This window comes from Bactrocera latifrons, unplaced genomic scaffold (assembly GCF_001853355.1).
Source record: "Bactrocera latifrons isolate USDA-ARS-PBARC rearing strain unplaced genomic scaffold, ASM185335v1 scaffold_46, whole genome shotgun sequence".
Classification (NCBI taxonomy): Eukaryota; Metazoa; Arthropoda; class Insecta; order Diptera; family Tephritidae; genus Bactrocera; species Bactrocera latifrons.
This window is the reverse complement of record NW_017537112.1, coordinates 1,406,448-1,424,893: the sequence shown is the minus strand read 5'-3', so window position 1 is coordinate 1,424,893 and position 18,446 is coordinate 1,406,448. Positions and strand designations below refer to the sequence as shown.

The 18,446-nt window shown below is 34.8% G+C and overlaps 1 protein-coding gene across 1 annotated transcript in view; it reads left to right on the top strand.

Annotated features, from left to right (window-relative positions):
- Nucleotides 1-18,446, top strand: part of LOC108973161 (diacylglycerol kinase 1) — a 193,514-nt gene that overhangs the window by 88,742 nt on the left and 86,326 nt on the right. Inside the window, exon 4 of the mRNA XM_018940226.1 lies at nucleotides 13,929-14,005. Coding sequence (XP_018795771.1) covers nucleotides 13,929-14,005 — 77 coding nt within the window. The remainder of the gene's footprint in view (nucleotides 1-13,928; nucleotides 14,006-18,446) is intronic.

The window sequence follows — 18,446 nt, the reverse complement described above, 5'->3', positions numbered from 1 at the left end:
GGTTGTTAATGCAAATTTGTTATAAACTAAATACATGTTATTGGAAATAACACGTTCTTTCATTCACGCGCTTAGGTTTTATTAGATCTCAAACATGGAAATTTTGAGTGTCACTTTTGCTCCCCACTGTATATATGTAAACATATCTATCTTGATTACTTTTAAGAGAAACAAACAACCGTTAGTTGAAAAAAAATGTCTTACTGTGATGTGGGCATATAAAAAATTGGAAGATTCAATTACAAAAATAATGCTGAAAAGCCGGGCCCTCGTGTATTTTCACAGAAATTTAAAAGAAATTAATTTTACCTATTCCTTTAGCTATGTTATAGTAATTCAAAAGTGTTATAAAACCAGTTGAAACTTCAATCTAAAACAAAAGCTTTTAAAAATTTTCCATATGAATATCGGAAAAACTAAAAGTTTATTTTAAAAGAGCGCTTGAAGCTGTATATTTTTAATATTTTGTTTGGATATTCAATTTATTTCAAATTTAGCAACCAAATTTGCGGACTTTTTCCAACCCAGCGCATATCCAATTCACAGTTAAACCGCGTCAAACTGTCTGATCACAAGTTTATGCAGTTTTCGAACTATCAAAAAATGTAAAAGCATAAATATAGATCAAATATACAGCGTGTGTGTTGCTATTTTTAACCAGCATCAAAATTCTGAATGAGTATTATGACGCACTCACAGCTACGAAGGCAAAATTACGAGTATGTGAAAGCGCGAATATGCAACGAAATGTCAAAAGGGCCCTATAGGAAATATGAAAGTAATAAAATAATCTTTCTAAAGGGAAAACACCAGCAATTCGTGGCTTAAATTGATTTTTAAACATACAATTTTCTTTAGGTATTCCATAGGAAAACATTTTGATGGGTTATATAAAGGGTGATCTATTTCGAGGTTCTCTGCTTCCTACAGAAACTTAAAATGTTTGTTATGAATGACCATTCTTTGGCACTTACTTTTTGAAGATGATTTCTTTCAAATATTGGCGGCGGCTCTGTTCAGATGGTCCATCCATTGAGTTCAATTTTCGATGACTGGATCATGCATTTCGACTGGTAACTGGCGAATGACACGCGTCAAGCTCTAATACCTGAATCGAAGCGAGATTGTCCGTATAGACTTTCGAATTTTCATATCTCCACAGAAAAAGTCTAGCAGTGTGTTCTCTCACGATCTTGTTGGCCACCGAAGTGTTATTGAGAATAAATACATTGATAGATCGGCCAATAACTCCACCGGACCACATACTGCACCAAACCGKTATTTTTTCTGGTTGAAATGGCAGCTCCTGAATCTTTTCAGGTTACTATTCGTTCCAAATGTGGCAATTTTGCCTTTTTACAAACCCATTGAGTTCGAACTGGTCCAAAWCGCTGAAAAAAATTTGGCAAGAAAAGTTGGATCTTCTTGGAACYTTTCAAGATCTTTCCTTCAATTTSAGATCTCGACGTAAAAGCTTCAAAGTGGTTAAATACGTCAGTCCGAGTTGCTATGAAGTAATCGAATTTAATCAACATTTTTCACTTCACACATTTTCCTACAGGGTACCCCACACTTCTAGCGAATAAAAGAAAAAAACGAAAAAAATATTTGCACTTTTTGTTGCCACTTATAAGTGCGCCGCTGGGGCATTCCGCCGATATTAACGCGAATGTCACTTGCACACTACCGATGTCCACTGGCCGATGTACTCATGCCGCAATGATGGCAATCATCGTTTTAACGCACTAAATATGCGCCACCAACGGCAAATGCATTTGATGAAGTCGTTCATTTGTTAGGCGTCCGCTCGCTCATCCACGCCTACAACGAGAGCTGCAGTGGCATCATCACTGTCGTCAGCGTCATCGCCATGGCAAAACGGCAAAATCAAAATCAGAACTAAAACTGAAAATAAATCGCAWCACATAAATGTCAACAGCAATTTGTTTGCATTTGCACTCGTAAAAATCTTTCGACGCTTGAGTTGGGTTGTGGAAAGTTTTCGCATAACCTCACACATACAGAGACCCACAATCATTTACAAGCGCACTCCTCGACTCTTCGAGTATCTAAAATCTAGAATGCATTTGTTTTTTTTTTTTTTTGGAATTTTTTCACATTTTTTATTTTGTTTATATTTTCTAAATTTACTTTCAGTTGCAAGAGTGCTATGCAGAATGATGCAAAGTCCTGTATTCACGCCCACATAGTATATAGCATACTCAAATACCACGTCTGCATGTTGGCGGGTCAATAGAGCGCACTCACCGAATTTAATCCTACTTATTTTCATCATCTCTTTTGTTATCTTAAATAAATATATTCACCCATATATATACTATAAAGTGTATACTTAGTTTAGTAGAATTTCGTAGAGATTTTGCTGTCAAAATGTGGGTGATCTATTTTGAAGTGCGCTATTTTTTTTTAAAGAAAAGTCGCAAAAACTTCAAATTGAAAGGGGAATGCTTATTATCATTTGAAAGAGCATTATTTAGCATTTATTTTGTGCAGATTCTTTCTTCCAAATGGTGGGCGCGACTATGTCTAAGATGGTCCATCCGTCGAGTTCAACTTTCGACGACTCGTTCGAAAGTTCGRGCATTTCGGTCTGTAATTGGCGATATGTTGATATCACAAAATCTAAGTTGCCAATCGACCGGTCCAAAACATTAAATTGGTTGCTCACCGAAGTGAAATCCATTGATTGAGGTGATGTGGGGGAATTGACGCCGTCTTGATGAAACCAAACGTCGGCGAGAGCACGAGCTGCAATTCTGGAAACAAATAGTGGGTTATCATCGCGMGATAACGGTCGCCATTGACGGCGCCGGCATTATTTTTGGAGAAATGCGGACCGATGACTCAACCGGCCAATAAACCACAAACAAAGAACCACAAAACACACCAAATAATTATTTTTTTTTTTTGGATGTAATGGCAACTCTTGCATCTCATCAGGTTGTTCTTCGTCCCCCGTCAATTTACATACCTATTAAGCCAGAAATGAGAATCATCGCTGAAAAAAATTTTACTCGAAAACTTCGGATCTTCTTGGAACTTTTCGAGTCGCTTGAGAAACGCTTTTAATTTAAGCTCTCGTGTTCAACTCCCGTCAATAACTCTCAACTCTGACAGAAGTTTTTTCAATTGCGTTTTACGTGAGCTTTAAAAATTCAGAAGCGAATAGGTTTTAAGCAAGCCTTRGTCATTGATACTGATTTGGGATGACAGACGATCCTACATCGGATTAGAGAAAAAGTTGATGAACAAACTAATGTACTAATGTAATGTACTGCCAATAATCTATACTTGGTGTATCATATCTTCTGAGTGCTGAGTGTATATCGATTCGATAAAGTGACCTCSATGACTTCAAAAATTTCTAGACACCAGTGGCCAGACTATTCCTTCCATACTTCCATAAAATTTTTTCTACTTTTCTATAAGCTCCAATATTTGGAGAGGCTTCGTTCCATCCTAATTTATGCGGGAGTTGGGGATCCATTTGGATATGGCCAACATTAAAAATGTGGAAACCCTTTTCTTTTAAACATCAGAAGTATCGCCTGATATCGTACCAGTACTACTCTTTCCCATACTCAACTTACCTCCACATATGTCGCAAAATCGGCGCTAATAACCGAAATACCTCCGGGTTTTCAAACCCAGCAAATGTCAACTAGTTGTTCTACATTAGACCGCCTTCTTACACAGTACAAATTGCATTTCAGACAAATTCAAAATTTGCTACACGCATTTGGAAAGCACGAAGTGCTACAACCTGCCTGAGGGAATATTAACGCCCAGGAAGAGTGACAACAAAAGCAACATTAAACAAAACTGAACGAAGCAATCAAAGCACTTCAAAAAGTYTGAAAACACCAACCGCACTCGAGGCTTACACCCAAACAAACAGGAACAGCGACAAGCGTGCTCACCGAAATGGCGTTGGCGACATTAGTGAAAATGACAGTTATGCTGGAGGAACGGCAAAGGTTACAACAACAACGACTTAGCGTAACTGCAACAGCAAACAGTGTAAGAACAACAAAACTCAATCAAAATCATCACGTCAGCAACACGACAAAGTTAATCTGCTCAAAAGGAGTTCTAGGTAGCCAGAGATGAAGTGAAAGGGAGAAAGCAGGWGGAGAAGTTTCGTGCTCTCGAGCGTTGTCAGTTTGCTTAGTTTCAACTGAATGACTAAATGACTGGATGTCCGACGAAAAGTGTTGTGTGTTTAGCTGGCTAGCTGACAGTAAAACTCGTTGACGGTCGTCTCCCTGACTGAATGATGATTGAGTGTTTAACCAAAGAGCTGACGGTTAGCAGTTGCACTGCTGAAGTGTGCTGAAGGGTGTTCGCTGTGGCAACAACGTGGTCGTTAGCTTACTCGATTGTTATACAGTCTTAGTTGCACGATTTTTACAACCGAGGTCATTGCATCTTGCAAAGGTTGGATACTTGGTTGAAAAGGAATCATCGACGAATTTTGRAGTATGATCAGGCTGATGTGGAGAGTAGTCGGAATTGAAGATCGTGTGAGTGAACTATACTGACAACATTTCTTGAAACTTATCAAAAGGATTACTGATTATGGAAAAGATAACTCATTTTGATCTGAAATTAAAAACATTAAAGGTTGCCACCTGCCTGAAAATTTTAAAAGAAAACAATTTATTACAGTTAGAAGTTCCACAATTTGGAYGTAAAACTGAAGAAGTTCAAGAGGGTTTATAGTTAAAAACTTTGTTTAAAGTTGCCACCTGTTTCTTTAATTGGTACCTGAATTCCTAATTAAACTGAAAAGCGTTCAAAAACGTTCTGCAGTTTGAGCAACATATTAAATATTTTAAGAATACTATTTTTTAAGTGTTACCACCGGTTCAAAATGTAAATAATGAAAATAATTTATTAGACATATAGGTACCTCAATATGAAATTAAAACTGAAGAAGTTTAAAAGAGTTTTTTGTTAAAAAGTTTGTTTAAAGTTGCCACTTGTTTCTTTAATTTGTACTTAAATTCGAAATGAAGCTGAAAGGTATTCAAAGTGCTTAAAATTACAATTTGAGCCCCACATTAAATAATTTAGCAATACTTTTAAGTGGTGTTGCCACCTGTTAAACATTTTTCAAAGAAAATAATTGATTAGGATTTCGACATATTACAATTTGAGAACCACATGAAATATTTTTAGAAAACATTTTTTAAGTGTTGCCACCTGGTAAAAAATTCAAATAAAAATGAGAAAAAGCACAATTTGTGTATCAGTTTTACGATATTTAACGATAACAGCAAAAGATATTGTACGAAAAGAGTTGCCACCTATTCRAAAAGCATATACCAATGAGATTTCCGAGGAAAACGAGTTATCCATTTTTTCTATAAAAAATACAACTATAAAAGGAATTATAGCTTCGGTTAATATTCTGTTCCAACCTAAACAAGCACATCTTTACTAATTTCTTTTAGCTAGATTTTGTTGTTACTGCCAAATTAAGAATGGGGACCCTAAATGCCATTCACCGTATGCGTCACTTCAAGCCAGTTGCCAGATGCGAACCATTTTTGTCACACTGCCCACACAAACTCACACCCACAAATGCATGCAGTTACGAACAATTATTGTTGTACTTCTAGTGTAGTATTTGTTGTTGTTGCATGTGGTTTCAAGTTGATTGGCGATCATATTAATTGYTCTGTGAAGAATGCACCAACAACGCAATGACTGACAAATGCATGCGAATGTGGTCAGCGACACACAGCCGCACACGCACATACAAGTTAGAGATATATATGTATGTATGTGTGTGCAATGGTGCATCTTCACACGTCAAACATTATGTCCCCTATTCATGCTTCAGTTGCATGCAACGAACACATTTTGTTGTAGCATCATTGCCGGTGCAGCTGTTGTCATTTCTTTCAATTGTTGCTGTTGTTGTACTTATTACAGCTCCTTTAACCCGCAAATTTGGCATGCTTTTGGCAACTGGTCGAAGCGTTGAGTGTCACACGTTGGCGATTTGTTGTGCCCATTGCTCATAGTGTTGTTGTGGCTGCTGTTGTGSCTGCTGTTGTTATTGCTGATGTTTCTGTAGCTGATGCTAATGATGACGACTCTCATGGTGCATGACGTTGAGCATGTCATGGTTTTTATTGCTGTTGTTTTGCGTTAACGCTGTCAATGGCATTTGTATTTGTCATTGGCCAAGCATCCACTTSTGGCCACAATGCGGTCTCACTTAATGCCATTTAAATAATGGATATGCATTTACGACATAAACATCTACTTAAACACCTACAAACATATGTATGTAAATGTGCATAATTATGTGTTGTAGGTATTCAAGTGGTTGTCGGTGGTCCCTGGCGTCGTCAATTAATTTAAATGATTTAATAAATTCCATGTACATAATTAAAATTTATCGATATGGCAACGCTATTTATGTAAATTAGTGCATCGTTTTTTTAAAAATGCTGAAATTCAATATTTTATATTGATGAGTCCTTAAATGTTTAAAAAAAAAATTATGTAGTAACCCTATTCAGGAATTTTTGTACCCTGAACAGGTTTCCCAAATGGAAACGTCAGAGAACCTATAAATATATAGGTTGTATATTTGTATATATGTGTATATACTGATCGGCGTGACAAGCTGAGTAGCGATATAGCCATGGCTGTCGGTCCGYACGCCTGCTGTATACTAGTATATACGAACTATTCACGAAGTTGTTGARAAATCGATCTGAAATTTTGCATCCGTTYTCTTCTCACCAAGAATCTGCTCAATTTCCAAAACGGCCAATATCGGAACTATATAGCATATAATTGCCATACAAACTCAACGTTCAGAATGAAGAGCTGGTACGTAGGTCGCTTCATTGTTTTACAAAATATTCTCCATTAAGATCTAAATATTTTTACATGCGTTTGAACCAATTATCGAAGCACTTTTGCCACTCTGATTGAGGTGTCTTCAAACCATGCGTTCTGAACGCAACAACYTTTTATTTAGGTGTTGAACCCAGTTAACAAAAACAAAAAAAAAACCATTTACTTGGAAGTTCGTCGTGTGCGAACAACTTTTTGTTGGATACGGATCATTTTGAAACACATATGCTGTCGTCTGCTCATACGATCATAAATCCACGATTCATCATATTTTACGATGCCATAGACGTGCTTCAAAGTACCCTTTTCGTTTTTTTCTTCTTTAGACCAATCAACACGAGTGATTTTTGAGTGGTTGACAATTTGTGTGGATTCCAATGTCAAGAATTATTTTTTTGGCGCACAGATAGAAAAGTTTCCGGAACAACAACTGATTTTTGGTGAATTTCATGAAATTCATTTTGGACTCATCTACGACCTCGATTGGATTCCACATAACTTAGATAAACACTGGTCCTTGATAGAACTTCATCGTCAAAAGTTGAATTAAGTTCATCGATGTATTGTTGTTAAGTTAATCCACGTCAAAAGTAGTAAACAAATTTTTGCGATATAAATTACATTTTTGGTGGAGAAGAATATTTTAAGTTACTGTAAATAACGCAAATACCGCTAATATGTCAAGATATTCTGAGTATAACATCTAAAATGTCAAACCTCAAAATAAAATTGTGAGTTGCCAAATTGCCGCCAAATATCGAAATATAAAAGACAACGTATGTAGGGAGATTACGTAAGACAGCAAACTGCCATCAAGTTGTGCAGATCGAGTCACTATAGCATATAGCTGTTTTACTGACTGATCCCATTCCTTTTAAGGATTTTTATGAAAGCTCTACTACTCTCACTGAATGTAAAAGTAAGGACTTCCTAATTAACCGGAAAAATTCAAAACACATATGATTCTACTAGAAAGTCAGTGATATGATAATTCAAGCTCCCTTTTGAGAAAGGTAGAACTACGGTATGATCAAAATTGAGCCGGACTGAAAAAAATGCAATCCTATTCTCGAGTCAATATATGCATGCTGTGGATTAATGCAATTTGCCATACCAGCCGTTCTAACAAAAGTCGGGTCAACGTAAGCGGAACTGACTCAAATTGTTTACACGATCAAGGACTGTCAACAAAGGCAGAGTTCTGCCATTACAACAGTTTACATAAATTTCTTATAGACCTCGGCTGGGATGGATTTTAGTGCCATCAGAGAATCTTGTATTTTAACCAAATGTGTAAGATCGATTCGTAAGTAATGCCGAGACCCTCTACTACCTCTCTGATGTCAACATGGCTATCTTCAAATAACTATTTTCAAGTACTGTTTCTTTAACTTTTTCGATGTTATCATCATTAACAAAGGTGGGATATAAGCATTTTGTATTTTAAGAATATTACTTGTTAAACATGTTGCAAACTGTTAAAAAATTACAATGAGAAAAAAAGCAAACCCACAATATTTCCATACATTTTTGTCTTTTTTTTTTTTTTAATATTTGTTCATTACTGTGACTTTTAATATACAAGCGATACTATACTAAATACTGGTATATACTTTCAAATACGATACATGTATGTATATAACTACATATAAATATTTGTCTATAGGCAGGCATTTTAATGGAATTAATTTATGCACATTTTGTCGGCGTTAATGCCCAGTTGAGCATTTTATTAAATTAATTTATTAAAATTTTGTTGCTCTAATCAGCAAAGCTTACAATTCATGGGTCAAACTAACACAAAAAAGGTGTTTTTCTAAACTATAAAATCATCACTTTTGAATTTTCATTTGCTTTAATAAAATATAATGGATAAAATTTACTTGTATGATGCAAGCAGTCACTATTCACGTATGCATGAATGTATTATTAAGTCGTCTTACAAATTTACACTTCATAAAATGCATAGTAATTTCAAACTTACCATTTATTGGAGATTTGCTGCAAAAATGTTGGATATCAGATAGATGTTGTTGGGGTAGCACTAGAAAAACAAAAGAAAACAAATTAGATCAACTTTAAATCTAAAAATATAAAACGGAGGCAAAAATTTGTTGTTCAATTAAATTTGCCAGTTTCTTAAAGAAATTCGAAAACAAAAAGGTATAGAAACTTTAACAGGAAAAATGTATGGTATTATGATTCAATGATGATGCGATGTGTTTGTAATACGTTACTGAGGCAGATGATAATTTTTTTCAATTATTGAAGTGTGCTACCCTCTGAATTCCTATTAATACTATTTGAATGTTATCCGTCATTTTCGCGAAGCTATGCTATATTCGCGAAGCTAAGCTATTCAGAAAACTCTAACAACTGTTTCGGGGAAAGCGTTTTAGGTCATTTGAAGGCACACAGCTTAAATCACTAATTACCTTTAACAACTATTTCGAGAATTGACAAAAATGTTGACCCAAGTGTATTGGGAACAAGCGGGATTACTCAAAACAAAAAACAGCCGTACAATTTTTTGCCCATTTTAGTATGATGTCATCGGCGTGTCAAGTGACAAGTTATGCATATGTGATATGTGTTATGTGACATGTGATGTGTTATCGCCTCATTTGAATCACAGCAAATATCGTGTTAATATAATCGATGACAACTCTAGTAGTCGTTGGTAAGTGATTAGAGTCTGTTGATACCATATGTGGTATGTGACGTGATGTCACATCAGATATGTATATCAATATTTTTGTATATACAATAATGCATATTTAGAAAATCTATCAATGACGGTGCTGAGTTAAGTCAACATATCACTTAGCTAAAATTTGATTTTGTTATATATGATATTAATAAAATTGATAAAAAAAAACATGTATTATAATACATTGTCATATCGCATATTGAACTGATATGTAATATACTTCCGGCAATTTTACGAAGTGATGAAATATGATAAAGTAGCTGAGACTACAGCTATCTACCATATGTAAATAGAATTGAGTATAACATAATAACATGATGCATTTGATGTGTGGTATCTTATCATCTATATCACGTTTATATTCAATATCAAGTGATTGTATGATGTGATGCTACGATGTGAAATAATAGAGTAGCATATGATGTCATAAGACGGGCGGTCAATCTAGTGATTGATCACAGCAAATGCTATGATGTGATTTATTATAGCGATGCTGACATTTCTTATGTGAAGTCTTGCTAGTGAAGCTATCCACTTGAGCTTTGCTTTATACAGACCACTTGTACTTATTTTTCTCCACAATCATCTGATGGGATTGTAATAATTCTGATGTAAAACCGAGTGACGTATTCATATTAATGTCGCCATATTGCTTCAACTGTTCAATTGAAACCTTTTAATATATTTTCTGCGTGGATCTGTTATCCTATTATATGATGGCATTTTTCGATGTGACTTAGCAATTAAGTGCGAGTTTAGCCCGACAAAACCGGATATAATGTGATCATGTCATATCACAAGATGTTTAATCGTCAATGCAATTGAATTTGTTTTAACAGAAATACATGTGATTTAAAAAGTTGTGATGTGATGCTCACTGTGCAGAAATTATATGTTTTTGAAGCTCATAACTGTTATGATATTTTTGTGTGTGTCTTTTTTTTTCTTTTCTTTTTTGTTTTGTGTTTCTCGAAGTAATTATTTTTATATCTAAATATCATACTATAAAATTGATTTTTTTTCCTTCCTCTCCTTTTTACTGTGACTTTATTTCAAGAGCAAAAGGTTCTTCAGCAATCAGAGTCTTAGCGAAATAAATTCTCTACTGCATAAGATGTTCCAAAAAAGAATGACAAACCGAGCATATGGATATAATTAGTGTGTCGGTAATAAAGGTTTGACTGACGTTCCAAGCAAAGCAATTTTAGAGTAGCAAAAATATGAAAAAATGTATTTTATCAAGATTATTCTATGTTTACCAAGAGGTACACATCTACATAAGTAACACTCAACTAAAAATACCTTGAGTGCATCAAAGCCGGATGCATGCATAAATTATGGTCAAGGTGACAACTGCGAATACATAGACCAGTCATTTACAGTCACATGACATTTTCATGCATAGATTTATCAACAAAACAGTGCCATATGTAGCACGTACATACTAATGTTCCATACATAATTGAGTTGATATCACATATGTAGATTTGCATGCTGATAAACATATATACATATATATAAAAATAGGACTCAAAGATATACAAATTCTACTACCTTAAATTCCCAACTAAATATAGACAAACACCTCGAAGCGCTTTACATTACAGCTGATATGTTTAGGTTTACATGTAAGTGGATATTGACGCCCACACATTTGTCGCAATTTTTTGCTCAAACAGTTCATTCATTCGCCATTGAGACGTATTTATAGAACGAGTGGCAAGAAAGGAACTTATTTTCCACTCTAGTCTACACAGGTCATCTTACAATTTGGTAGACTGCTGTCGAGCTGACTGACTGGCGACACCGAACTAATCGCCTACAACTCACACACACACACACACGCAGGCACGAACTCAAATTATAATATGGTTGCACATACATAAGCATGTATGTATATGTTAGCGCTGTATTGAGTTGCAACAAACAGGATACAATTAACTAATGGAAAAAGGAAGCAAATATTGCAGTGCCACTTAAGTGAGTGGGAAATGAGGGTGAAAAAAATATGTGAATGAAGTAAAAAAAATACGAGGGAATAAAATAAAATGCGATGAAAAATGAATAGAAATGGCGTTTGGCGTAAACTTTTCTTATTTATTTGCATGTGTAAGGGGGAGGGGGGCGGCGCTGGCAAATGATGGGTCATTGGGCAGCGTTAAACACCAAAATGTACTCAAGATAAATTGGATTGCATTACATGGTGAATGCAGACAACTCGCCTTTAAATTACCAGTATAAGATGAATGAGTGCCTGTGTATTTTTAATTTAGCAAATTTCCGCTGGCCCTACTTTCCATTAGAGCGAAAGTCACTGTAAACTTATGCGAAGTAGTTGCCCAAAGTCTCGAAATAAGTTGATAGTGTTGATACATAAACTTTTTTTTGTACATTATAAAATAAGAATTATTAAAACTGACGGGGGAACTCATTAGCAATGATGCATATTAATGATTATAACTTATTGGAGCTTTAAAATACTAGCTGGTCTTTCAAAGTGATGCTCGTTGAGATCTTGTCATGAATCCCTATGAACTATTAACAAATCTGTTTAAGTCAGGCTCAGTGATCGATCCGAATAAGGATCTCACTTGGACATCTTCATTATGATTGTTAAAACTCCTCAAAAACTGAGGAAGAATCTGATAGCCGATCAAATCCTGGCTATCGACCAATTCTTGCCAGGCGCACTCTAACTAACTCGTTCCCACTCCGATGTGAACGTCTAACCCGGCTTAGTAGTGAATAAACGGGACTCCCAAACGAGTCTGATAATGAGGCAGCTTGACCTGGACATTTTTGACTAAGTTTGGGTGCAGAGTTTGCGAGCTTAACGCTAAAATCGCCGCTCTGCTGGCGGATTAAATACTCCCCTCCCTGAAAGATGCTGCTCCGAAGTGCTACTGGTACCGTAATAGCAGCCACTTCTGAATACAAAATACACTAGTAGTCCGGTATCCTAAAGCTAAGCTTGATAGAGAAGACTCCCTTTCTATTCTAACTTTAACCCTTCCATAAGAAAGCCCACGTTTCTTCTCCAGCGACTTTTCACTATTCACATATGCAGCAGTCAAAGTTTCAATTGCAGCAAGAACCTGCGCGACCCTGTCTGGACCCCTTCATATACCCAGATATCCTGTGGCTGTGTTGACCATTGAGAGCCGTTCTTTGAATCCAATTTTTTGACCCGGTGTGGAGGTAGCAATGCTATTGCAGGCTGATCGTTGGAGCTCTATGCTCTTGACAAAATAATACTCTACACATCGCTCATAATATCCGGGCTTCTGTATGAGGCAGAAGCGTTACCAATGTCAAAAGGAGACGTAGCGGCGCTTGAAGTCTTCGAGAGAGCGATTCATCCAAAATTTTGGATCCCTCGGGCTGTCAAACTTACCAGATATTCAGAGTCGTTCGATTCCAAACAAGTGTTGCACTAACGACTTGGTTCCCACCAACGACATTGTTGACAGTCATAACTTCGAAGTCATAGATAATTTCGCCTATCTTTCAACCAGCAATAACACCAACACCAACGTCAGCTTCGAAATCCAACACAGAATAACTCTTGCCAAAAGTTGCTACTTCGGACTGAGTAGACAAGTAGAAGTAAAGTCTTCCCACGACACACAAATACAAAGCTCTACAAGTCACTCAGGGCCATGGGCGATGTCAAAATTTAATCAATCGGGTTTCCGAGAAAGGTTATGCGGAAGTTTGATGGTTCTTTGCGCATTGGCAATGGCCTACATTGACATAATCCAACAAATTAAGAGATAGTGGCTACACTGGCTGAGAGTATTCGACGCAGTACCCGCCAGGGAAAGCAGAGGAAGACCTCCACTCCGTTGAAAAGATCAATTTGGAGAAGGGTTTGGCTACACTTGGAATCTTGTACTGGCGCGCTCTTAAACGCGGCTATAACCGCGTAAGCGGTGTCTACGCCAATAAAGAAAAAGAAGAAAAATTTAACTAATATTATAACACATCAATAACCCAATAACACTTTCAAAAAGCAATAAAGGTTCCCAAGCACATGCAAAGTAACAAGTAAAATAAGCTCTCCGGAAATTCACACAAAATTTTAAGTTACTTGTTTTGAGTGCTCATACTATACATCATGAATATGCTGTGAATAGCAACAAGCAATAATCAAATAAATACATACACAAGTAATTTCTTAATTACTTAATAAACAGTTGCTTACATTTGTTGACTAGATTAAAATGAATCGATTTACAAGTTTTCACAATTTTCTGAAACTCTTGCTGACACATTGAATTATTTTCTAATATGTAATTTATTTTATATTTCCTTGCAGATTCAACAAGAAAGCTACAGGATGTGTTGCAGGATTTTTGTGCACCACATGCCTCACCCAAATTTAATCCCGATGGGGTAAGTGAAGTTGTAAGACTTGTTTTATGGCTTAATTAGTTATTTATAAAGCATGAAGCGTGAAAAGCCCTTGATTAAAATGAAAATTTTATGGTGCAAGGAAGTTATTTGTTTAAGCATTTGCAATTACTTACCCAACTGATGAGTATGAGAATTTTGTATGAATTTTCTATAGCTTTTCCAATATCAATATGTTTAGAATATAGGCCAAAATATACAGTGAGTATAGTGACTCGTAATAACTTTACTGTAGCCCCATCTGGATTTTCGCAAAAGCATCATCCAGACAGCCAATTTTAACTTTTTCTTAAAATAGAAAAGACGCCTAGCAATAATCCACTCAATTCTTTTGAATATCTACACATCGCCTCACCCCTTTCTAATATAATACATATTAAAACAATATTTTTTTATCATTCCCCAAGCATAAAATGCCTAAACATGCTCATGCGTTAAATTTCCATTCCCTAAACGTCACACTCACACCAAAAAACAACGATGTTCTCTATGTCACCACTCATTCCCCCTTTAAGCACAAAGGCACTCCCTCGCGAGGCTTAAGGCTCATGTGATATTTTATTACTGCATTGAGCCAAATCGGAGACGCTTAAGTACTTAAACGTGCGCTCTTTATGCGTTGCTCGTAATTTTATTATTTGCAGTATATGGTACACGCATAACCTTCTACACAACTACGTACGAAAGTACAATTAAACCCATATCCACTTTTGGTTTCGTCTATGAGAGTCACAATTTTCTTCTACAGCCGAAATTGACATTTGTTTGATTACTCGTATAATGTTATCGTGCTCGTAAATAAAATTGGAAAAAAAATTAAAAATATAAATTGGTAGAAGGTGAAACGAAATGTATTTAATAAATTCAGAGAGGTTTGATAAATTGAATTGCATACATTTATGATTGTTGGATTCCGATATATTTCAATACTTATGAAAAGAATATTTATAGAAGTAAATTGTGAGTATAACTTTTTTGAATTAGCTTTTAAACGATTTTTTGCTACAACTACGTTTCGGGATCAAATATCGGGATCCCGAAATTTTCGGAACTAAGCCGTTAATATTTATAGAAAAATAGCTTTAGAAAAGTTACAAATATGCATCTAACTGCATATTTTAACCCACGTCTTTGATATTGATGTCAATTCTTGAACCTTCAATCTTCATGTCTTATTCAAGTATCCTTGGAATACCAGAATATTACAAATTTACGGGATCCCGAAAATGTATAGAATTATAAATAATTTGTAATTATATATCAAACTCTGATATTTAAGAAATTCATTGACATTTCCAATTTTTGTTATCGGGACCCCGAAAAGATTTTCGTTTTTTATTGGAATATTACCTTGCACGATATCATTTAAGTCAGAAATGTACGAAATCGTATCATTGAATATGAATTTTGGCAAGTATTGGTATAAACACAAATAAACTTCAGTGGGATCCCGAAAACTTAATCCTGAATTTCGGGATCGGGAATGGTGGTATTAATTAATTTTTAATTTGATTTAATTTCTAGATATTTGGGAACAACTTAAGATTTTCAAACTCGATAACCCAAAAATTTTCGGAATTAAAATAAAATTATTAAACTTTCAAATAGACATATTTGAAATTATGAAAATCAAATAGACATATTTGAAAGAACATTTCTTTTTTGGCAACGCGCGATATTCGGGTTTCAAAAAATTTTATAGTTTCAATTTCACATAAACCAACATGTTTATAACCACACAAATATCAATGAGACATATTTTGAAATTATATTTTATTTTATTTCTTTTTGATTCACCATGTATTTAAAGCATGCGCCTTTCGTGATTTCACATGCGTGACATTTAATATAGATTTAATTGCGACAAACCAATATAAATACTTCTCAACACATCCATACGTATGTATTACTCCGACTATGCTACTTGTAACTCGATTGTTTCAGCTATCAAATCATCACCCGACACAATAAACAATATGCTCTTAGTAATGTCTTGCACTGATCCCTTAATCCGTCTGCCATGTGTGTTTCGAAAGAAAATTTTTGTGCATAAGCAATGCCGTTTAAACATATCACGCAACAAATATCTATGCACTTATGTCAATACGCGAGATATTTCGTTGGAGCTTAAGTGTGCTTAGTTGAGATGCTCAAATGCATGCGTTACATAAGTAGTTCAATGATTTGCTGCAATGTTCTAATGCGAGCTGTGAATAATTGATGATGCGATTGAGATATTTACTGTTAAGCTTCGAATATGTTTTCAATGTTAAAAATGTTGACGAGTTAAGACAAGCTTTGGAATTTGTTTCATTTTACAGGCACCACTGTGATTAATCATTAACTAAAATTATTCAACAGTAGTGTATTGAGAATGATTAATTTAAACAATTACTTGACATTGGTTTGACGACAATGAGTTTGCTTAGACAAATAAATACTTTGAGTTTAACAGTTTGAGCAGTTTCCAGAAATATTCCGTAATTTATTTTGAGTGACATGAAAACTTATTTCCAGCAATTAACAGTATTTCGATGAAATTTGAGTAATATGTGTCGGAATAATTGCAAGGCCATGAATATTATGTTAATTTTGATTATTCTTTGGTTAGGTTAATCTGATCTAGTAAGCCAATGACCCAGTTTTGGTCCTTGACGATACGAGATGGAGATCAGTTACTACGATTATTCCTGATTCGCACTACTTTTTCGACAGATCTATCAATTGCAATGAAGCCAATGCCTGTTAAAAACTTAATACAAATTTCTACAAAATACCACACTTCAATATAATTGTGCCATTATCTCATAGCAATAATAATAATTTATTCAGATTTAGTTGAATGACTTCAAGAGACCAAGGCGACCATAAGCATTTTTATATTCGAAGAAACCTTTAGAAATGTTTGAGGAGTCAAATTTTATAACAAAAACTGCCCTGTAATAGTTTTCAAATATATATATATATGCTTATTAAAACATTAAACAATTTGACATTCGAAAATGCCAGTTCTAGTGACGTTAACTCTACAATGAAATAATTTATTTAAAAATTTTATTGCTGAACTCCACCATGATCCTTTTCGGTGCTGAAAAATGTTAATTAAGAAATTAATTTCAAAGTACTACACTTAACGATTATAACAAAGGTCGTATTAGTTTTCCTCTCTAAAACAGCCCTAGAATATTTTCCTAAATCTTCAAGTTGATCCGAGTAATACTATCGGAGATACAGCTTTGAGAACTTGTGCGGTCATGGCTAACTAGGCTAAGTTCCTAATGTGTTTTTAAAGTCGGTTGGCAACGTTTTCCGAATTCGTTTGTTAATAGTGTATGTTAGTAACAATAAAAAATGGAATTTTTTCTATGAGAAAAAATTGTTGAAAAAAAAACTTTTTTTAGCCGAGGAACCCCATAAAATTATTCGGCACTGTTCAAGTTGCCATCTATTTTAAATTTTTAAGTAAATGAAAAGCTAAAAAACATCTATCAAAATAAATTTAAAAAAGTTTTCATAAGCAAATACTTTTGAGGGTAGCTAACTTTTTCAAAACTTAATTAATTACTTGTAATCAGACATTTGAAAATCAAGTTTAAGCGATTTAAGAAGTTATAGGAATTGGAAATATTTCAGCCAAGGGTTGCCAACTATATATGTATGTTCAATAAATTTCATCAACTTCTTGAGGTTAACAACTGTGTAATTTCGATGTCAAATTTAAGCAGTTTATGAGTATTACAACTGGAATTATTCTAGTCAAGGGTTGCCAACTGTGTTCAATAAATTTTTAAATTTTCTGAAGTAAGTCATTTTAATACATTGAAGTAAAATTTAGGTGATTTATGACTGTATTACAATTTGAAAAAATTTTATCAAGCGTTGCCAGCTGTGTTCAAAAAATTTATCAATTTTCTAAAGTTAGTAATTGTAGTATATCGATATAAATTTAAAGCGGTTTATGAAAGTATTATAATTGGAAAACTTTTTGACAAGAGTTGCCACCTATATTCAATAAATTGTTTCTATTTTCAGAAGTATTACTGCTCCAAATTAAATATAATTAAAAACTTTTCCGACATTTGGTGCCACCTGCTTAAACAATTTAGTTTAATAAGTAAACAGCGGCTTTAAGCAATAGCGTTCCGGTTTAATAATCTATTCGTAGATGGTAGCGTTACTAAGATAGTAATTTATGTTATATTTCATGAACATATCTTGTCAAATAAAAATCTGTCCACACAAGAACTCAGTTTTAATCGATCAGTATATTTTATAATGATCTGATATCGGAGCTTTCGGCAAACAAGTAGCTTTTCTGAAGGAATATTCTTCTTCTTCTTAATTGGCGTAGACACCGCTTACGCGATTATAGCCGAGTTAACAACAGCGCGCCAGTCGTTTCTTCTTTTCGCTACGTGGCGCC